Source organism: Rousettus aegyptiacus, unplaced genomic scaffold (genome assembly GCF_014176215.1).
Source record: "Rousettus aegyptiacus isolate mRouAeg1 unplaced genomic scaffold, mRouAeg1.p scaffold_m13_p_2, whole genome shotgun sequence".
NCBI classification, from domain to species: Eukaryota; Metazoa; Chordata; class Mammalia; order Chiroptera; family Pteropodidae; genus Rousettus; species Rousettus aegyptiacus.
Genome location: NW_023416295.1, coordinates 62,065,414 through 62,089,091, shown reverse-complemented (window position 1 = coordinate 62,089,091; position 23,678 = coordinate 62,065,414). Strand labels below are relative to the sequence as shown.

General features: G+C 32.6%; 1 protein-coding gene across 2 annotated transcripts in view; it reads right to left on the bottom strand.

The window, feature by feature from the left end:
* The window catches only part of STAM2 (signal transducing adaptor molecule 2), a 39,081-nt gene that overhangs the window by 4,482 nt on the left and 10,921 nt on the right, over positions 1-23,678 (bottom strand). The window contains exons 2-13 of one of the 2 annotated variants that reach the window (XM_016151101.2): positions 19,123-19,207; positions 18,235-18,310; positions 18,021-18,119; positions 16,969-17,115; positions 15,338-15,407; positions 14,576-14,762; positions 8,682-8,776; positions 6,665-6,744; positions 6,443-6,530; positions 5,304-5,358; positions 3,053-3,203; positions 661-830 (exon numbers count right to left, since the gene is read on the bottom strand). In XM_016151101.2, the coding sequence (XP_016006587.2) occupies positions 661-830; positions 3,053-3,203; positions 5,304-5,358; positions 6,443-6,530; positions 6,665-6,744; positions 8,682-8,776; positions 14,576-14,762; positions 15,338-15,407; positions 16,969-17,115; positions 18,021-18,119; positions 18,235-18,310; positions 19,123-19,207 (1,303 nt within the window). Of the gene's footprint in view, positions 1-660; positions 831-3,052; positions 3,204-5,303; positions 5,359-6,442; positions 6,531-6,664; positions 6,748-8,681; positions 8,777-14,575; positions 14,763-15,337; positions 15,408-16,968; positions 17,116-18,020; positions 18,120-18,234; positions 18,311-19,122; positions 19,208-23,678 lie in introns of both variants that reach the window. The other variant, XM_016151100.2, reaches the window with a different exon arrangement.

Here is a 23,678-nt window from a genome sequence, read left to right as displayed (position 1 = left end):
AAGTGTCACCCAGGATAATAAAATTTTACATTTTAATTGAATTAAATATGAACACCAATATGAACAGGTTTATTTTTCAGATAATATCTAAGATTTACACTCAAGTAATTTAAGATTGGGGAGAGACATTAGAGATCATATACACATGACTATATTGAACGATCATTCTGTGTGGCTAAGCAAAGTTAATAGAAGTCAAGATTTAAACCTAATTTTCAGAATAAAAGTGTTGGTATAAAAAAAAAATCAGACTACAAATTCCACAACTCAAACACACTATTTTTTAGAGTCAAAATAACAGATTTCTGATTTTTAAAAGTATATGCAGATTAATATGTCTGGGATTACTTTGTTAGGCTGATTACAGCACCATGCTAAATATATTATTATGGGCCTGGTCCCTGTAAGGGACAGTTAGCTTTATTTTTGTCCCAGGGACCCAGACTATTTGCCATGTGCCACCATTTCTCACTATGGGAGGCAAAGCTAAGAGCAGCATCATTATGACTTCGGGGGATTATGAATGGGTAGTTCTACAGCTTCGACTCAGTTGTAAAGATGGCATTATTATAAAGAGAAAGCTCAATTTATTCTCATTCTGAAAGTGTGTAAAATTTTAACATATAATTACAAAATGAACCACAGCTCCCAAAAACTTACCTTAAATATGGAGCTTGAGCAGGCTGTGCTGTCACTGAGGAATTCACATTTGGAGGCAGAGATCTCAGTGAACCAATCTGATCTGGTCCTAGATTGTAGCTTTGGGCAACAGTGACTTGGTGAATGCCTTGACCCATGTAATTTCCACCATGTGACTGAATTGGGTATGTCTATTAACCAAAGAGAAAAAGCTGACTCACTGATTTCCCAAACATCTGCCTAACAATATATTTAAAATTTTTCAAGATTTAAATGAAATAAAATGTTATAGTTCTTTGGGGAGCCATCTTGTTTCACCAATCTATCTACTCCAGCATAAAAAGTAAAGAGCTTCCAAATCTATGAAAATCTATGATTTACTTGGTTGGTCTTTTATTTTGCTGGGGGTTGATAGGAAGGGAGGTGGTGTATTTTTAAGTAGTATGTTGAAATTCATCCAGGTTGCTTATTAGTAACCTGTCTTGCTGTAGAGCCACAGAAAACTAAATACTCCCTTGAAGGGCAACCCATCACCACTTCAAATCACCACCAGAATGATAACCTTCTTTACCCTCACCCCAGGATGATTTTTCAACTCCTTCCTAAGAATGAAACTTAGGAGAATAAGTTGAAGAATAAATGGTATCAGGACAGGATGCAGGCCTCTCTGGCCATGTCTCCTTTATTTCTTGCCTTTAGGACAGACAAAAATAAAGAATAATTTTGTGAGTAAAGGAGAAGATGTATTCTCGAGAAATAGCAAAATGGTCTAAATCCCTGATATTTATATGTGCCCTACTTAATTTTCAGGGTAACATCCCCTTAAGGACAGGATCTACCATCTGCCTGCCAAATATAGCATTCAAAACAATGCACAAGTTAAATATATATCCTATAGTAACTATCATCACTCTAATTTTAAACTATTTCTAAAGCAAAAACCATTGACATGAAAATTTAGAATGCAATCATATTAGATGCAATCATATCACTTCCTTAAGTAGACAAATAATAACCCACTGACAACAGGCTGAGGCTGTGGGAATGGACCTCTTCTGCAGCTTAGGATCCTGGTGGCCTTCACAGATATAATTGATGGTGTGTTATTCCAACTTTTTCTAGTACAGATATTTTTTTAGAATTAGAATATAAACTTAGAATAGTTCAAATGCTGTTATGAATGAATAGTGTAAATGGAAGTTACGTGAGGAATCAAACTGATAGAAAGCTAACTTTTTAAATGAGTTGTGTTTAGAAAAATACAGATTGTAAATAGTATGCAACTTAACACACAAACCTATCATAAGAATGACAACCACTGACAGATATGCAAAGAAGCAAATATAACATATAATTCTATGATATAATGGTACAGGCATTTCTTTTTTGTTCCATTTTCACAGCAGCATCGAATAACTCTTTGAAAACAGAAGCAACACTGAATAAACTCTAGCTGTCTTCTGCACCCAGAAATCCTTTCTACCCTTATTTGTAATGACTTTCACCACTTTCAAAAGTTCAGAGCATGGCATATTTGATAAATGCATCTTGTCTGATGTGACAGTTACCATAGTAACTATTCTTTTTCTACTTAACAATTATGTCAAGTCATCTAGGTTATGCACCCACATTAGATCTTCTCTCCTTGGTATCTCCTTCACATGCTCCTTGACATACCAGTTTTCATAAATTAACACGAATTTTGTTCATCTGAGTTCATTCTAAATTCGACTGCTAATTGGCTGAAATTTGAAAACGGATTCAGAATACTGGAAACTGATAAATGTAAGTATTCACTTCAGCTGGGAAGCACAGATAAGGTGTAAAGTCCTAGGAAAAGATGATCTTTTAGAACCTGCATCAACAGACCCACATCATATGCTCTTCATGCATGAATTTTTAACAACTTAAGTCATGAATCTAAGACAAGAAATTATAAAGCATAATCTGAGAACAAAATAGGTTCATTAATGAAGCCTTTTAATAATCCATGTAAATCAAAAAATCTTACAGAAACGTCAAATCTTGCTTGTTGACAAGAGGAACAACATCAGTACCTCATCTGGAGGACTTTGATATATCAATGTCCTAAATCAAAGAATTTATACTTACTTAAAGGAGTTATGCTCCATATTTACAAAAGCATATGAAGAACCAGAAGTCCCCTAATATATTTAATGATCTCTTCATTCATGTTAAAAATGAACTAAAATGTATTTGTGAAATATCAGTATCTAATTTACCCTGGTGAGCACTAATTGTTTAGCAAATAATTTTTTGACTATCAAAGATGAGTTTTATAATTTTACTCATAACTCATGTAAATTTTAATACTATGCTTTAAAACCTTTTTACTAATTAAAATAATTTTCTTCTTTTAATTTTGAAGAATGTTCTCAAAAAACATGCTCACCTGCATTGGAACCGCAGCTGAAGGTGGGTAATGAGCTGGAGGATGGAGCTTTGAATAGACTGAGTACACTGGTGCTTCGTTCACCAATCTGTTATATAGTTCCAGAGCTTCCAAGACTTTTACGTTCAATTCAGACAACTCTGAATGCTTCCTGATATAGAAGAAAAGCGCTTTCATAGTCTTCAAAGTTTTTAAGCATGCATTTAGCAACATAAATTATTTTTTAAATTTAGCACATTTTCTATTCATATTCTAAATGGTTCTTTATATATGATGAAAGAATATTCACAAAGGGAAAATGAGAGGAGGAATTATTCCAATTCTTATTATAACTAGCTAATACGACTTCATAAAATTAGGGAAAGTCCTTCTCATACCTCATAAAATACAACCAATTCATAATTTTAGTACTAGGAAAATTTTGTTCCATATGTTATAGGCTTCTGCTGAAAATTCAATTACAAACTAGAAAAAGTTCTCAATTTAGGAAGAGTCCGGGCCCTAATTAAAATTCTAGAAGAATAAAGTACTCAGGGGAAAGGCACAGAGCATGCTATCAAACACATTATGACTAAAATAAATACATGTTCATAAACAAAATTACACACATTTTGATTTGCTTATATTCATGAAAGGATCAACTGAAAAAAAATTTAATAATTATCCTTGAAAATGCAAATGAAAATAATGCATATATAAACTAGTCTCTATTGCTTGTTTGTTGATTTCCCTTGAGAAAGTGAGTGAAACCAGATACCTTACAGGGCAAAAAAGTCCGAAGAACAACATTTTCAAATCTGCCTAAGGAACTCCAGACACATCCTTCTGACTTGGTACAATTTTGTTTGTTCTCCTGAGAGTATAAAAGAACTCCCTTTGCAACTGCCAGGTTCATAAAAGATAAATGGCTACTTTATTTGGCATAAGCCACCCACAAGCTTGTTTATTGAATGTAGCTCTTTTTATATATATATAAGAGGCTCAAAAGACAAGAAGCTAAGGCAAGCAACCAAACATGGGGCTGTCAAGTAAATGACCTGGAGCAACCTATCAGGACTTGTCACCCTTCCTCTATTAAAATGCATGTGTGAAAGAAACAAACAAACAAAATTGTGTTGTTTCCTCTCTTGCACTTGTGATTATATAAAGCAGATCAAACTCTATTTTCAGAAATATAAGTTGTAAACCACAGAAAGCTTCAGGAATTAGTGTCCATGATAACAAAAGTGTGATTAAGAATTAACCATAAGCTTCTTTCCCAGTTTGACTATTCACTTGACCATTAACATCCCTGTACTGAAACCAAAGTAGTAGATGTATAAGTAGATAGTTAATGCTTTCTCCAAAATAAGAACAAAAGAATATGATGAGACTACCATCATTTCATTAAGTGCAACAGGGAATTATTTTTCATTTCTGCAGAAAATACAAAGTATTTATTAAAACCACCCATAGAACAAAGATTATAATCTTCATTGACTAGAAAATATCTTGCTGCTACTACCCTTCTCTGGCAAAGGCAGATAAGAAGTAAAGCAGTTTCTGTTCTTGCGCTGTTTTATACAACAGTTTGATAGAATCTAGAAAGGTATGACGATGGAACACTAAAGCCTTATCCCTCATCTTCTATTCTCCATGGCTTCTCCCTCTCACCTCAGATAGAAAGTGCTGAGGAGTAAGAGAGGGGAAGAAACTAAGTTAAAAGCTCAAAACCTGATAGTCTATGCCGCTGCTATTTCTAAGGATGAGTACAATTAGTGGAATTATGAAATTCAAAGGACAGCAGAAACTCAGAAATAAAAGAAAGAAAAACAAGAAGAGAGGGTGTGCGCATTGGATTTAGCTTCACAAATAAAAATAAAAGGAAAATTTCATTTGGAAGTTTTACCAATACTACTTCTTATCACATAACAAGACAATGCTTGCCTATGATCCCTGTTCTCATTGCACACTCTAATCAACCTTATTCATCATTAGTCATTATTCCTCAGTTCCAGCCCAAGTGTGAAAACGAAGAATGGCGCTGCAAGAGCAACAGTCCACGGTTTTATGTATACTCTGCTGTCATGAAAAAAATTTGCTACCTACATAAAAAGTACCACCTTGCTATTAATTTATAACAGTTTGGGAAACTGAGAAATAATTTCAACAGACTAAAGTTTCATAAAAACTCCCTAGTTAAAAGTTCTGCCCAGAACAAGTAAGCATGTAAGAAAACTATACTTGTTATTCCCTGCATTAAGAATCTCACCTATCAATCTCTTCAAGTTTTTCATCTATCATTGGACCCATTTGTTGGCAGATATCTGTAAATACAAAAATATTTTAAAGTCTTCAAATTTAAACCAGCTTAGATTAATTCTGACAATTTTTAACAACAGGGCACATCATGCATTATACAAAGAGAATTAAGTTTATGCTCAAGAAAGGATTATAAAAGACCTAATTTAATACTATTCAGCACCAACCAGTATTAGTATCACATGACCACAGGCAAAGTCAAAATAAAAACAGAAATTCCACTGTGTTCTCTGAAAGTACTAAGTTTATAGACCGTGAAATTAGGAGTTATCTCAAAATCTTAAAAATATCTAGAAAACTATTATTAGCTAAGTAAAATAAACTTGAGTCAGTGTATAAGATATGTAATTATGTACAGATGAGTTACGAACATTTTCAGTTATTTAAGCAATTTCAAAATTAAACATGTTGTGTATTTCCAAATGTAAACATCAATACAATGACCACAATATTCCATATTCATAACTGACCTTTCTTATACTAAAAGATTCAAGAAGACGTATAGTTTATCAGAGATTTTTCTCCCAAAAGATTTTTTTTTTTAAGGCATAAAAGCATTTGTTTTGTTGTTGTTGTTGCTGTTGTTTGTTTTTTAGGTTTTATTTTTATTTATTTTTATTTTTCAATAAAAATATTTCATTGTTTCAAATTTCTTGGGGACTAAAAAAGTACACATTGGCATGCATCAAATGACTGCATTACAAAGTTAACATGGATAATGTATAATTTTGACCTTTAAAATCATGATACAAGAGAATTAAAGAGAATTAAAACACCAATAAGGATTTCTAACATTTTGACTCATTTAATAGTGTTATTTCTAATTCTGTCCTTTTTTGGACTGCAAATCTCTTCAGCCAATTTCATTAGTGAGCTTACAGAAATACAAAGACTTCCTTTTCCAACAGGATAGGCAGGTTTATAACCATACCTTCCAAGTAATATGTTTACTATGTAACTATACTAGTCTGTTTCCCATCAGAGATTTCCAATCTCTACAAGCAAACACAAGGCAGAAGAAATTTAAGATATTATAAATAGCTAAAATATTAAATGACATCAAAGTAATCCCTAATATTCACTAAGTACCTTCTAAGTCCAAGAGGTCTTGAGAGTCTGGTTTTGAATCAGTTGGATCTATACTCTGGAGTACCTGCAGGGCTCTATCCATCTTATCCTAAAAAAGTAATAGGATACTTTAAAAACTCACTAGTCTTAATTTCAATGAATACAGAAATTACTCTTTCCAAGCATTTTCAAGTATAATAAAAGTCTTGATAGCTTAAATATTAAACAAAAGAAGGACTCTACCTCATCTATATAAACAGGCTCAGGCTCCGATTTCTTAATTTCCTCCTCCTCATCATCAATTACATTCAATTTGTCCACAGCTGCTACAGAAACACAGTAAATTTTAAGTTCTTCAGCATTTACTTTGGCATTTGAGTCATTAATTTATAAGTAGCCGTGATTATCCACAAAAAAAAAGAAACTCCTTACACAGTATAGTCATCACATTTCATAATCAAAATGTTATTACATATGTACGTTCCATTCATGCCACAAATATTTATTTCGCCTGATGTTCCAGGCATTGTTCTAGGCACTGGAAACATACCAATGTGTAAAAAAGGCAACAATCCCTACCCTGACGTAACTTACATTCTAGTGGAACAAGCAAGCAATATAATTGGAACTGTTATTACAGGCATTTTCTAGAAAACCAAGTGCTACCACAAGGGTGAATAAATATACAGAAAAGTAGGATATTATCTAGTGTTATCTAGTTAGCTAATTTCAGAGTGCTATGAATTCTTTCCTTATCATAAAAAGAGTATTTCTTATATATTAAAAAAAGACTTAATTTCAATCTATCTTTGATAATACTTAAAGCTAAACAAAAAATCATAAAGATTGAAAAATAATTTACAAATACATATGCCCCCAAACTATTTAAATTTTCACTGGAATATTGCTATAGTGTACTATACTTTAATAAAGTAAATTTTGGTAAAAATAAAATTATAATAACAATCTATACCATGAAAGGATCTTTAAGTCCCAACAGTTAGCCATTTATTTCAACTATTTGGCTAACTTTTAAATATGCCCTAAGCAGCAGAACTCAGCATAACATGAAGATATACTGAAAACCCAAAATATTTTTTACTTTTAAAACTTCAGCTTAATATCTCCAGCCTATGCCAAGGAGAAATTGTGATATTGGATCCCTTGAGCACTGTCTATAAAGGTATTAAAAATGGTGTCTCCAATTTTCATATCAACTTAGACAGTTAGCCCAGAGAAATAGAAGTATAAATAGTGGCAAAGCAGTTAGTATTCAAATGAGTATTTATCTCCCTCAACTTTATTTTAACCAAATGTGTCACTCCACTATACAAGGAGGATGTTACACACAATACATAGGGTTTTCAATTGAAGTACTTTCTCTAGAACTGGTAAGGGATTAGTATCCACATGTCCTGCAGTGAGTTACTGTAAGTACCATCTAAGGGCAGACTGGCTGACTTAGAATCCCAACTCTATCGCCTACTAACTACGGAACCCTTCAGCTTCAGTTTCCTTATCTGTAAAATGGGGTAACAAAAGTACCTATCTCACGGACTTGTACGGATTAAATGAAATAGTGCATGCAAAGGACTTAGCACAATGCCTGATATATGAATGTTTAAACACCACTGAATTATTTTATTTCTGATCATCACCAACGTTGGTATTACTAGCTGTTCTTTACACTCAGCTCCCCTCATCTCCTGGCTTGCAAAGCAAATGGAAGCTTTCTCTGCATGACTGACAGCAGCTGAAGGGTACTGTCTGTGGCTACAAGACTGAGTAAAGTTCAGAAGATCTGAACTAGGAAACTACCATCTTAATTACATTATTTTATATTCTTTGTACTAAAGAGACACAAATTGCCTCTTAAACCAATTAGGTTGGCTTAAATATTTTTACATGGTCATAGATTATTTTATGCCTTATATGTAACAATGTTAACTCTCAAAGGATTTAAAATATAATGACAGGAAAATAATTCTTGGAATTGACCTGGGTTAAATTAACCCCCTAGTTTGTTAAAAAGGTCAAATTCTATTGCCTATAAATAAATGTTTTCAAACAAGAGTTAGAGAGCATATGCGATCTTGCTCCCTAGCATTTGTCATCAGTTTAGCTCAATAAACTCATAATTTTTTTTAAAAACCACACTGAAAAACACAAGAATTAAATGCCAATCTACTTTTTATTCAAACTGAACCATTAAATTCAAGTGTAAAATACTTCAACAGATTGAACTTAAGATTTAACTTACCTGCCTCAGACTCTATGTTTAAATTAGTTGTTACAAAATTAGATGGGAAGAGTCCTATTCCTCTGTGATTTTCTCCTTTCCACCAATTGGCATCACTGAAAATACAGTGTAAAAATGTCATTTGCTCCTCTACATTTTAGTGCATTAGATTCAAGAAGGATTAAAATAAAAATTAAATTTTGCCTACTATGAAAAATATTAGCTCACATCCAACTATATTTAATAGTTCTTAAATTTAATACAAGATATAGAAAAGCACAAATAAAACAAAGATTCATATTCCCATAGTTAAATTTTGAACCAATTAGCAACTGGTAATATTTGATTCTGGGCTTTTAAAATAATAAAACATTACAGATAATACTGAAGTCCCATTTATCAACAATCCCACATCCATCCTACCACACCAGCATCATAAAGCTGATAGGTAGTCTTCCTGCCAGCGTATTTTTTATTTGTTTAAAAATATCTATAGCCAACTCTATACAGGTGTTATTATCAATCTTTTTAATTTTATCTGTTAATACTCTCAGATATTTTTATTCAGATGTTTATCCTTTTAAAATTAAAGTTCCATCATACGGCATATGTATATGACTTAGCCATTCCTATACAAATGGACATTTAGGAATTTTCAGTCTTTTACCATTATAAAGACTGGAGTAGTGACTGGAGTCATTCTAGATTCTAGGGGCACATATACAACAATTACACGTGCACAGACTTCCTGGGCCACAGGATACAAGCATTTTCCATTCTACTAAATATTGCTAAATGTTCCCTAAATGGTTGTAACAATTCACTATCTTCCTTCCCTCAGCAGCATGTGACAATGCCACTTCCCCTCATTAATAGTCCAAGCAACACTTGGTATCAGACATAAAAAAATTCTATCTCATTGCTGTGCTTGTTTGCACTTCCCAAGCATCCATGTGTGTTTGCTGGCCTTTCAGATTACTTCTGTAAACTGCTAGCTCATATCTTCAGCCTGTTTTTCTTTATCCACTGTGTCCTTCGTCTTTTTTCATGGATCTATAGGCATTCTTTACATATTCTGAAGAGCAATTGTTTGTCTGAATTATGAAAATACCTTCTCCCAAAAAGTCACTTGTCTTTTAACATATGTTTATGATTTCTTTTATTTCACAGTGGGTTTTTCTCCCCATGTTATCAAATTTGGCAATGTCTTCTTTTATGGTTTACACTTTTTTTTTTTTTTTTTTTGAGAAATCATTCTCTAACCCTGAACTCCTAAACCTCTTCTCCTATATACTTGTATTTAAGTTTTAGGTTTCTTTTTTAACTTTCTCTCATGTTTAGGTCCTTAATTCGTCTGGAATGAAATTTTGTGTGCTATGTGAAGCCGAATCAAATTTTATTTGTATTATATAAAGAGCCATTCACCCCACCAAAATTTACTAATACACTTTTTCCTACTGATTTATGATATCCTATCTTTCAAAAAGCAAGCTGCTCTCTGTTTATGAGCCTATTTCTGGATTCTATTCTGTTACAATAGTCTATATATTTATTTACTACAGTTTATTAATATGCATTGATACTTGGCAGGGAAAAGACCCTCTATGTTACTGTATATCTTTGCATTTCTATACTAATATTAAAATTTTTCAGGTTCTCTGGAAAAAATCCTGTTGGGATTTTAATGGGAAATGTACTAATTTATGCATTCTGATGGGAAAAATTCAATCTTTATAATATTAAAGTTTCTCTACCATAACATAGTATCCCTCTTCATTCACATTTTATAAATAAATGTATTTTATATATTTATATTTCTTGATATTTTTCAAAGAATTTTATATCATTTTCTCCATAAAGGCCTTACACATCTTAGTTAAATTTACTATTAGATCACTTATAATTGTTGTTACTATTAGGAATGACATTTTTTTCCTATTACATTTGCTAAATAAGTATGATTAGAGTAATGCGTACCACTGACTTTGTATGTTGAGCTTGTATCCAACAAGCCTGATGAACTCTTACCAATTTTAATAGTTGGTCCACTGATTCTCTAGATAAGGACAATCACAGAATCCAGAAATAACAGTTAATCTACTCCTTTCCAGAAATTTGACTTATTGAGCTGGCATTCTTAAAGATGGAACTTAAGGATAAATTAACTTCTATGATTCTGATACATTGTTTTATTTAAAAAGTACCAGAGAAATATAAAAGAGCTGTATATCACCCAAATTCTTAAAATCAGAAAATAACTGATATACTAATAGTCCTCAGGTTTCATATCTGTTGATTTCTACATAGGATGAGAAATTCTTTCTCTCACATATTCTCTTAAGTTGAACTTTCCATTAAAAAGGAAAACTGAATTTAGAGGAATTTTGACATAAAACCAGAGAACACAAACATGTGAGGTGCAAGCATGGATTTCACTTGAACTATCGACAGTTTTGTGTAGCCTTCCTTAATGGTCCAACTAATGTAAGGATATAATTTCACTTTCAACCACCACTACAAGGACCTTGATAAAGAATAAAAGTAGGTAAAATGACCAAATGTCATGTCAAAGTATGATGACTCCTTCCTAGCCCTAATTCAGCTCTATATTCTCTCCATTGGCAACTAGTTGATTCCATGGAAAGTTATTGTTCAATTCTAAATTCCTAAATTAAGGTAATTTGCCACTGCAGTTTTACATAAACCATTTTCTAATTAAAGAAAATTTTATTGCAACTTTATATGTTAAGAAAGAGTAAATCACAGCTGAGTCAGAAATGATGTAAGTGTAAGAGACATAAACTTTACCTTCAACACATTCATTATTTATCTAACATTTATGAAACCCCACCAGGGAAGGGCTAAGCACTAATGTTACAAAGATAATTAGGAAACAGTTTCTGTCTTCAAGAAATTTAAAACCTAGTGCAGTATTCTCAACTCTCCACTTCCAACTCAGAACATGTTAACTTTACTTTCTGGGGTTTTTCTCCTTCCCCTTTCTCCTACCCTTGGAAGTGCTGACCCTCTTCAGAATCAACTCATTTAGCAGGATAGACAATATGTGAAGAAGTAATTGCAATACAATACAAGAAATCAGTATGAGGAATGCTGATTCAGGAGGCTATGGCAAAACCAAGATGGAACTCCTAACTCCACTGGGAACCAGAGGCAGAGAAGGTTTTAAAGGCTTCTCAGACCATACAAAATCTGAGATGGGGTTTGAAGGTTAAGTAGGCACTCACCAGGAAAAAAAAAGGACATTAGGGCTGTGAAAATAAAAATGTCCTGCTGCCATTTTGGAGAAGCAAGAAAATAAAAGTACAAGAAACCAAATACTTTGTGCACTGAGATAAACAAAAAACAAAGTTATCTTGTCTCATTTTAGCTCTCAAAATAAATGAAAACTTAGCCTCTCTTTTAAGCTACTAAATTCTTAACTAAACACCTTACTTGCTGTCTTTTAAATGACAATGCCTGAACAATGGCTGAAGATAAGTGATGTCCTTTATGGATGAAATATTATGTGAGAATAGTGCTATTTCTACCACAAATACAGAAACAGTAAACCTGGAACCCTTGGTATACTGTGGGGGTCACTGCCTTAAAGTACCTGTTTTATTTCTTAATGTGGGGGAGCCAAACATTCGAAATCCTGGACTCCCTTGAAAACCTTCCTTGCAAGTAAAACTCCTTTTCTAAATGTGTTTGCTTCTTTTGACTGGGCTTTCCAGGCAAAAAGAACCAATGTACAATGCCACAGAAGTCTAATCACAACATGGCATTTTTGGAACTACAAGAATTCCACTTGATTATTTGAAATAGTACATACAGAACAAACATGGAGTGGTGAGATAAAGCTAAAGATGGAAAAAGTAAAAAACTTTTTTGGTATACTGTTAATAAGAAATGTATGCCTTTTCTATTGGCTCAGTGTTTCTTAAACTGAAATCCAAGAATGATGTATTTTCAAGGGACTTCAAGGTCTGCACATGAAATTTTTAATTTTGTGCTTTCATTTCCACAGCAATTTAAATACAATGAATACAGTCATATTCTGGGTTATCTAAATGACTTCCTTTTAATCTAAGATTGTTGCTTAACCTTAGTACCCAAATTTACATTTTTGTTTAAAATATTTCCAGTGATAACCAATCACCCAGAATGACAACAATTAACCTATACATGTTGATGAGCATGTCTATGGCAATTTTAAGATTGGGATATGCTATCTTCAAAATGACAGGAATCAACCTATTCTATCGTATTCAGTATTGATATTGAATTCTTAGCAGTTACAAAGAAAAAAGTTAACTTTTGCAGTGAAAAGTCTCAAATGAAAGTAGTTTTGTATGAGTCTGTTATTTAAAGAATTGTGCTTTAATTAGCCATTACTGAAAATAACATGCACAGCACAATAATATGACCCTTACTCACTGCAAACCTACAGACTATAATGGGTATATAAATGCCACGCCAACACCAAATGACATCTAAGTATGTAGGTATGTATGAAGGGTTCATAAAGTCATAAAAGAAACTCAGAGAACTGAGTTATCGCAGCACAGAGTAGTACAGACCTGCTGGAGATAAGTGATCAGCAGTATATTTACCTTGTGAGCAGAAATTTATTTTTAAAAATTTTCTTATTACATGAAAATAATGCTCAAAATTTGAATCTCAGAGCAAAACTTACTCCTTTTTAGTTTTGTTTCTATTTTTAGAAATGTCTTTAACTTTATAGTATCAGAAGTATGAACCCAAGTTCTTTAGTAAATATTCTAATTAAAACTACATTCAGAAGCCTGACATTCCAAACTGTCAGTGTTCAGAGTTCACACTACCTTTTCACCTTCAAACCTATTTATTCTTCTTCAGTGATCAAGTGATCCGATCCAAATGACCATTTTTTAAAAAGCAAAAAACTTTCAAGAACATAGTATATCTTGACTAAGAAACCTTTTTTCTCAATTATTGCAAAATTATTGCAAAATTTTTCCTGCCCTGTCAAAATCAGTCAAAGTTCACCTGAAATAGACCACGATTAAGCCTTCTTATACCATATGTGAATCTGCTCTCTTCTGGACCCCAACAGTACCTCTCTTATGGTCACATTCTTCATTCCATACAATTACTTGTACACTAATTTTAACTCCCTTACTATATTCTAGGTTTTATGAAGACAAAATTGTGTCCTCATTCATTTTTTTATTATAAACAGAGCCTATCACATAACATTTTCTCAATAAATATTTACTGCAGCAAAGTAAAACCATTTTTGTGTCTTTACCCATTTAAAAATACTCTATACTAATGTATCCTTACTAAGCTACTTATAATAGATATCAAATAAATTTTCAATCTCTGTTCATAGCAATAACCTGTTAAGTCTCACTGTTGCTATATTTCATCAACTACTTTTAAAAGCAAAGACTAGAATTAGGCCAAATATGGATAAGATCTATTATTTATTACAACTTTAAATAACAGAAGTTGTGAGGGAGAGTGGAGTAGCAGATTAAGAACAGGAGAGGAGCCAAGCATAGATTAAGGTAATATAGTTATATTTCTTCCTAAAGTTTATTTGCCAGTAATTTTGGTATACAGTTCCCAATATAAATAAAAATGCATTCAGATGACTGAACATTTAAGTTTCCCAATTATGAAAATGAACAATATCATTTAATAATCTTTTAATCAAGATATAAAGTAAAAATAAATTTAACAAGAAAAAATAAGAAACTCACATTACCTATTACCTGTCTTTTATTTTAGAAAAAAAATAATTAAGGAATAAAAAGGTTCTATGATGATTTAAATACACCAAAGTTAAAGAGCTAAATATTCAGGATGCTAAATTAAGGCTATTCTAAATTAACTTCAAAATATTCCAGAAATAAAGATTTAAAACATACCTGTCATCCAAAACAATAATAATTTCACCATGTTTAAAAGTGAGTTCATTGTCCTCAACGGCTTCAAAATCATATAAAGCTCTCACTTTCCTTGCAACTTTATTATTTAACGGAACTTCTGCAGGTGGATATAAGGATTTTGTTTCTGTGTGCTGCTGCTTCTGCTCTTGCAACGATAATTCGATAGCTAGTTTAAAAAGTTTAAATGCAAAAACAAGATATCCAGAATTATTTCTGATTTTTTAAAAGTTTAAAAAGAAATATTAGATAAAATATTTAAGAAGAAGAAATCAAGTGAATACTTTATTTGTACAATTAAATGCTAAGCAGTAACTTTTTGAGGGGCAGAGAATCATGACGTTTTTTAAAATAAAGTTTTGCTCATTCCTTATTATAACAGTCTGTCATATACAGCAGCTATTATTTTTATAGCAAACAGATTGTGACATTATAATATGGGTAGCTTTCCATATAGGACAAGTCGTGAACACATTTCTGTGCTTGACTCATAACTTTGGCATTAAAGAAAAGGTGAAATGTAATCTCTCCAAAGGTAGGACATTAAGTACAGGTTATTGACAAGGATAATAAATTAAATTAATCTTATATCAATTGTTTGCCTTACTTTTAGATTCTACTAGTTTTCAGGTTTGTGGTAAAATACTAAAAGTATATCCAGTTTTATTATAATTTTTATTTCAATAAATCGTTCTGGCAAGGAGGTTTTATGCTTTACTAAATTGTACATGTTTAATCATTTACCTTTAGCTATGTCTTCATCTTCTTTGTTTTTGTTCGATGACGTACCATTCTTGGCAGCAGCTGTGACAGTCTGTAAATGCACAAGTAAAATAAACACAACTACCCTTTTAAAGAAAATACAAGCTCTATAATCAATCATACATGCTAATTTAAAATAAAACTGATATAACTAAGTTTCACTTAAAAGTAAAGTTCTTTATGATAATTTTAAGTAGCTGTTTTCAAATACTAAAATAAAACATCAGAATTTTCAAGAAAACATTATAAACTCAAAAAGGGCATAACTGGCTTACATTTCGCATAAATATTAGTATCTGACTCACAACTTGGCATACAGAAAGTACTTAAATATGAATCTTTCCTGATTGCACTTCTTGATCTTAACTATTCAAGTCTCTTAATCAGTAAGTGGTCCTATATTGCTACAAGCAACTACAAGAGAAGTGGCAGCAAGAAGCCATGATAACTAACAAAGAGAAGATGAGGGAGGACAAAGACAGCAGGTGCAGTTCTAGCAATACATGTTAAGCCCTCTTTTATTACTCATTGTGTTTGAATGGTGGATTGGCTCTTTAGTCATAGCAGAGGACTAAGGAGGGTCACATTTAAATTTAAAGGCATGGATGACAGAGATGTTCAAGATTCTGAACCATCAAACCAGTTCTTTAACACAGATTTCTGCGAATGACATACAGAAAGAATAGAGCAGGAAAATGCCCTCTTTTCATTACTTATAAGAATTCTGTCCCAAAATTCAACCTTGAACCCTCAGGCCTGGTCAGCTATAAAGATTTTTTTTCTCTTTTTAATCTACAATCTACAATTTATAAATCTGTAGTACTCTCTTCTTAGTCTTTTTCCCTAGCCCATATCTTAATATTAAGTGAAGGGTCAGAGGTATGAAAGCCAAGGTATGAAGGGTAAAAGGTACTGAAACCCAAGATATGTTTCTTCCCACAGACCTAAAAAACTCTGTGACTCATGATCGCTGCCTCCATCCTTGCCTACAACATCTATCCCCTAGCTCCCTAAATAAATTTCTAGTCTTATAGTTTCACCCATCTTATATGCAAACCATTCACTCCAAGCATGTTTACTCTTCAACAGGTCTTGAGCTTTTTCAGTTCCATCACTTTGTTCATGCCATTCCGCCCCCAATACGATCTCTTCACTCCTCGCCATCTATTGAAATACATTCCAGTCTAAAAATTGTACCTCTTCACCTTCCTCACCATCCCCATCTATAGTTACCTCTCTCTCCTGGCATCTACTCTCTGTACCCCTTATCCATATTTGTCACTTACAATTTAGTTATTTTTCACATATATCTACCATTCAACTTTACTATAAATTTCTTGAACATAAGGCCCTCTCATACTTTTATGCCTTTGCATGACTCTAGAGAAGCATTAAACAGATTGTTTATAGCTAAGTCACTTCTCAAAGTTTTGATATGTAGAAGAAATTCACTTAACAATTAGAATACCCTCTAAATATAAGGTGTTATGCTAGACAGTCGCTTGAAGAGCGGTGGTGGGTGATAATTAAAACAGACCTTGCCCAACTTTTACATAGGATACATACCTTCAAAATGGCACAGGGTCAACCATGGGTTTGAACAAATCTCTTACCTGAGAACCTGCTGGAGGAAAAGTAATTCCTTCTTCTTTCATAGATTTAATAGTCGCAGATATTAGACTAAACTGAGGGTCCTTTTGAAATTCTTCTGACCACTCCACCATTAAAGATTTCAGTTTATCACATACTTTAGGATGAGCCTTTTAAAGAAAAGACAAAGGAAAAAAAAATGTGGTTAAAGTAAGTACTTGAATTATTTAACAAAGATAATTACCATCAAAATTTTCTTTAATCATATAAACATCAACAAAAGTCCAGCAATCCTTAGACTACACGACTACTTGATAAATGCCTATTTACATTTTAATATATAGGTGTTTCTTACAAAATTATCTTTTTTGAACATCAATTTCTAAATCTTACTATAATGACAAATCTTTTATAGTCAGAGGTTATTCTATGTTTTCTTAATATTCTGAGTAAATTATGCTTTGTATGTTAACTAAACTAAAATTCTGGGATTTTCGCCATTACTAGCATGGAAATGATGCTTCGAAGTTTCCATTCCAAACAACAACCCTAAAGTGAAGACTATCCCCTCAACTCTGCTCCAAAATAAAGGCCCCCTTTACTTGCCATCTCTAATAGGAGTCAGTACAGAATCTTGGTTAGTTTGGACTCTGGAGTCAGAGAAACCTGGATCTGAACCTTAGCTATGCCACTTACTAGCTGCATGACCTTGGACAAGCTACTTAACTTCTAAACTTCAGTTTCTGCATCTATAAAATAATGACAAGAGAATCTAACTTCTAAGTGTTATTAACAGCATTAAAAAAGATAGCACATGTAAAATCCTTAAAGCAGTGACTGCTAACTAACCCTCAATAAAGATTAGCTATTATCACTAGCATATATGCTTTTTTAGGGATAAAATAGGTTTGGTACTACAAATGAAAACATCACATTTTAAAACAGGAAATTTATTTTATTTCAAATTTACCTCAAAATGGTTTCATTTATAATACAACCTTATTAATGGTATATTGCTAAAATGACATAGACTATGCGTATTTTTTAATGACATAAATTTCTTTTTAAAATTTACCTTATTTTTTATCACAGCACGTACTTCCGTTGCAAAATCACGGGAACATATTTCTAAATGAAATATCTTTCCACAGTTTGCCACACAAGCTCCAAGAAGCTATTAAATCGAAATGAAAATCATTATACAAATGTTGAGATATTATCTTACTTAATTTACTAAAATAAATATACATTTAAAATCTGGGTGAAATAATTACATGACTTTTACTCACAGTTAATGCCTGCAGAGCAACATGAGGAACCTTATGATTTACCCTTTTCATTATGGCTTTTAGGCAATCTTTTGCTCTAAGAAAAAAATGAAGAAGGTTAGTATTCAGAATTTCAAATCAAACATTAAAAATATAAGGTATTCTACCAAATAACTTTAAATTTAAAAATAAAGTCCTGCAAACTTCACTTCATTAAAGAAAAAATATTACACAATCTTTTGCTCAGAGTTTTAGAACTTAAAAAAAAAAAGCTTGTTGCAAAGGTTGTATATTCCAAAACCAAGAGCCAAGTCATTTTTTAAAATGTTAGTCAATATAAGAGAACTATATCATTTTTTTGGTTCAAGCAAATTCTTATCTTAAAAAAAAAGCAAGAGACAGTCTTGAAAGGTTTTAAGTACCAAATATGAATTTACCTTTAAAAGCTATAACTTTAAAACAAATGCTTTCATCAGTCTAAACTTCTTATCAGTTCAGTTTAATTGCTACATTCTCCCCTCAAAGAACCCTTTTTTATATTCAGCTTTTTTCATTATTATATTTACCCATACATTACAGAAAAGCTTCTTCAGTATATTTATTATATTATTATTTATCTATTTCATTATTAAATGGCTCCCATACATTTCTAAGTCACAAAGGAATTCCCTAAACAACTAGTCTATTCACTATTAACATGTGGTGCTATTTTGTCAAAGCTTTAAATTCTTTTCCATTTGTTCTTTCAAGGTATGGTTAATCCCATAAATCCTGCCACCATAATCTCTTTATTTTTATTCCCCCAAAAGTTAACAGTAAAATCCCATTCTCCTTTTAAAGCTACATCAAGAAAAGAGACACAGGCTCCGAAGCCCCTGGACAGTCACTGGGCATGACTGAGCATCTTACCCATTAGGTGTGCTTCCAACTTTGTCACATATGTCCATAATAAGACTCCAATCTTCTGTAGTGTTATACTCATTTGTGGCTTTTTCTATAAGAAATTAACATATGCAAAAATTAGGACATGTCTTATGTAACACTAAAATACCAAGAAAGACACAGTAGTTAAGAAACCCTGTCTTGTCTTTTGCCGAATATAAAAGAACTATAAAAAACTTCAGAAGGTAGAATACTTTTTAAAATTAATTTTATATTGTATAATTAAGTGTTCTAAGGTACACAGAAAAGTCTTCTAAATATAGTTAAAAAATACTAAATAAATTATAAATTATCAATAATCCTATCAAATTCTAATGTGGAAGAAAGTGTTAAAAATGTGTCATCATATAAAAAAATACAGATTAAACTGTTAGCTGAATTGTTTCTAAAACAAAAAAATTAATTAATAAAATGCAGTAAATTCATACAATAGAATGTGAATATGAGTTATAAAGAACTAAATGTACAAAAAAATGTGTACATCTCAAAATATAATAATTTGTTTTGGCTTATGGGAAGTTTAAAAAGCTAATAGTAGAATATATAACATTCACACGAACTTTTTAAACAGCTTTATTGAAATATAATTTACATTGCAATACAATTCACTCATTTAAAGTGTACAATCCGTCTTTAGTATAATTACAGAGTTGTGCATCACTGCTATCTAATTTCAGAACATTTTCATTACCCTAAAAAAAAATGCATACCCACTGGCAGTCACAACTCATTCTTTCCCCATACTCTCTACCCTAGACAACCACTAATTTACTTTCTGTCCCTCTAGGTTCCCATCTGGACATTTCATATAAAGAGAACCATGCAACGCATAGCCTCTTGTGACTGGCTTCTTTAATTTAGTATACTGTTTTCAAGGTTCATCCACATTAAAGCATGTACCAGTACTTCATTAATTTTTATTGCTGAATGTTATTCCATTATATAGTTATACCTCATTTTAATTTATCCATTCACCAGTTGATGAATGTTTGGAGGTTTTTTGCAACTTTTGGGTAATACGAATAATGCAATGGTGTCGTGAACATCTGTGTATAAATTTTTGTGTGGACATGTGTTCTCTTATCTCTTTAGCATAATCGCCTAGGAGAATTGCTGAGTCTCCCAGTAACTCTATTTAATATTTTTATGATCTGGCTGTTTTCCAAAGTATCTGTATCATTTTACATTCTCACTAGCAATACACGACTATTTCACATAAAGTTTTAAGACATTCAAAAATACACTATTCTTTTGATATACATACACGGGTAGTAAAAATATTAATATATGCATGAGAATGATAAACATCAAAGCTGGAGGTTGGTGAAAGATCAAAATGGGTACACAGGTGCTTAATTATATTTATAAAGTTTTATTAATTTCTAAAGTATCCAGAAATTATTTCATTTGCAGTATCTTTTCATGTTCTGAAATAATTTATGATCAAAATTTAAAATTTAAAATAATTTTTTAAAAGCATGATCAAAATATAATGACTGAATTATGCAGCATTTTCACTCTTTTACAAAATCTCAATATAAAGATATAAAATTTTTTCTGCTAGTGAAGATATAAAAATTACCACTTCAGAAAACTTTTATTTCTTTCCCCCTTTATATACTGTAACTTTAAATATAGCCAAACCTGGATATCCTATATGTATCAACTTATCAGAGTGATAAGCAGGAAGGATGGTAGGAATCTAAAGTAGCTCCTTTTTTAAATGGCAATGAATAATTAAAGAAGCCAAAAAATAAACAGGCTTAGCTAACAGCTATACTTTGAAAGTAGGAAAGAGAAACACAGAATCCAATTAACCTCAGTTAAATCCTGGAACTCACTTCTAAAAGCCATGCAAATTGCCCAACATTATGGATAGATAGCAACATTTTGACATACATGATGAAATGACAAGCCAGAAAAGTAATATATTTTTGCCTCAAATAAGTTCTAGACTCAAGCACCAAGCTATGTAGGTGGCAACGTATCTACTCAGGTCCAGCTTCTTCCCTTGTATAAAGATGACTAATTCTTCTACATGGGAAGTAAGACCCAATGTATTTTTTCAGAAATTTAAAATGTTTAACTATTTCTTAATAATGTATCTAGTAAATTCAGTGAATTCAAAAGTAACAGACAAAAAAAAAGGAAAAAAATCCTGTAATTCTATCAATGTCTTTTAAAACTATGATGCATATTTTTTTCCATACTTTTATACATGAATATGGAAAAATAATAAAAATATGTATAAAAGTAAATAAAATAGGATCAGAGGTATGAGGTGTCCAAAGACGGATAACTCTTCCCTGCCAAAGTTATAAATAGTACAGAAACAAAACAAAGAATAAACTATGACTTATTACTAGTAGAAGCTCTAGGTGTACTAGACAAATGGGCATGCTAATAGTGAACTCCAAAGGTGGGCATGCCTTAGCACTACACAGAGGCACACGTCTCCCTTCAGGGCGGGGAGCCCCCACACAACTTATTCCATCGAGAAGAAGAGAAATCACTCAATGGCTGTGGAAAGACTAGCTGGCTCCTACATGGGCAAAGGGCAGCAATAGGGCCAGTTATCTGCAAATTTACTAATCAGGTAAGTCATTATTACACCAGAGATAGAGTGAATAAAGGAGTAGGAGCACACTCAGGGTGATACTAATAGAACTCTCTACTCTACTCAGGAAGGAAACCTCAAGGGTAGATAAAAAGTATTTTCCATTAATATTAAATGTATCATTTCCTAACCTGCATTTCCACTTATGAACAACTATCCATGTTCATAAATAACATCGATACCAATATTTTTAATAGCTGTATGATGTACAATTACATACAGTGGCCACAAAGTGCTGATCCAAGCTAGTGAGAAGTTATCAGCCAACTGTGGTTTTAAATTCATCAAGTACCCAGCCTCCTCTCTTTGTTACATTCACTGGTATCATTCATATTGATGCCGCACACAGAACAAATACAAAAAAAAGATGTCAGGATTTCACACATAAGCCTTTCTATAGATGTTTCATAGCATAAATATTTATCTTGTCTATCATCTATCTCTGCCACCACTATTTTCCCTCCTCCCAACCCTCAGAATGAATGTAGGCTCCAGTAATAGTAGAAAATTCATTTTGTTTTGTTCACTATTATGATTTCAATTGGATAAAACAGTATCTGGCCACACAGGAGATACTCAGTAAGTATCTGTTCAATGAATGAATGAATGATGCTGGCTGCTCCTCCATGTCCAATCACCCTGGCACAAAGGTGTGAAACAACAGTAGAGCTTCTTAGTTTATGAAATATGTAGTGTTTATGATGCCAATGTGGCCCCAGTGAAGTCTATGAGAAGTTCTGGACCAGCAACAGCTTCACCACTGTGCAAACATCCAAGGGGCAGCACAGGATCAAGCTGCAATAGCAACACCACGTGACGACAAAAGGCAGCAGCACTAGTGGGCTTACAAGGTTCCAATTCTCTGCTTGTTTACTAAAGAGGAATGATAATAATACCTTTGGGAGTCTCACAAGGGGGAAGGAAATGTCTCAAAAGGGAGGCAAAGCAAGACATGGAAACAACCCAAGTGTCCTCTGGCGGATGAATGCACAAATAAAATGTAGTATATATATATACAACAGAATACTACTCAGCCATAAAAGGATAAAATATTGTCATTCAGGACAACATGCATGATCTAAAGAGTATTATGCTAAGTGAAATAGGTCAGATGGAAAAGGATAAGAACTGCATGATTTCACTCATGTGTGGGAGATAAAACAAATGAATGACAAACAAACTCACAGACAAATGAATGGTGGTCACCAGAAGGGAAGGGTGGTGAGGGGAGGACAAAAGGTTAAAGGGAGTGAAATATAAGGCGATGGAAGGAGATTGGACTGTGGGGTGGTGCGCGCACAATAGAGTATATAGATGTTGTATTATAAAGTTGTAAAACCTGAAACTGACATAATGTTATTAACCAATCTTACCTCCAATAAACTTAATTTAAAAAAAAAAAGAGAGAGAGAGAGAGACTCCAGAGAGCTACCTCAGAGCCACTTCAGCCATGTGAGAACACAGGAAGAAGATGACCATCTAAGAATTGAAAAGCTGGCTCTCACCAGACATCAAATCTGCCAGCACCTTATCTTGGAATTCTGTCTCCAGACTGTGAAAAATAAATTTCTGTTGATTAAAAAAGGGGGGCAGGCAAGGACTTCTTGTACAGTGATATCCAGGTAACTAACTTTGTATCTTGAGTCTGAAGAGCAAATCATGCATATTACATATAACTTGCCAGCTTCATGTTCATCTTCTCTCTTTGCTCATGATAGAGTTTTGTTTTTGCTGTACAGATCTATCATTCTTTTTACTTTATCATTTGGCATGGTGTGTCAGGCTACCTGAAGATTAAATATTTACCCATCTTCCTCTTCGTATATATATTATTTCTCTTTAATGGGTATACCTTTAGTCATCTCTGGAATTACATTTAGCATAAGGAGTGAGGCAGGGATAGAAA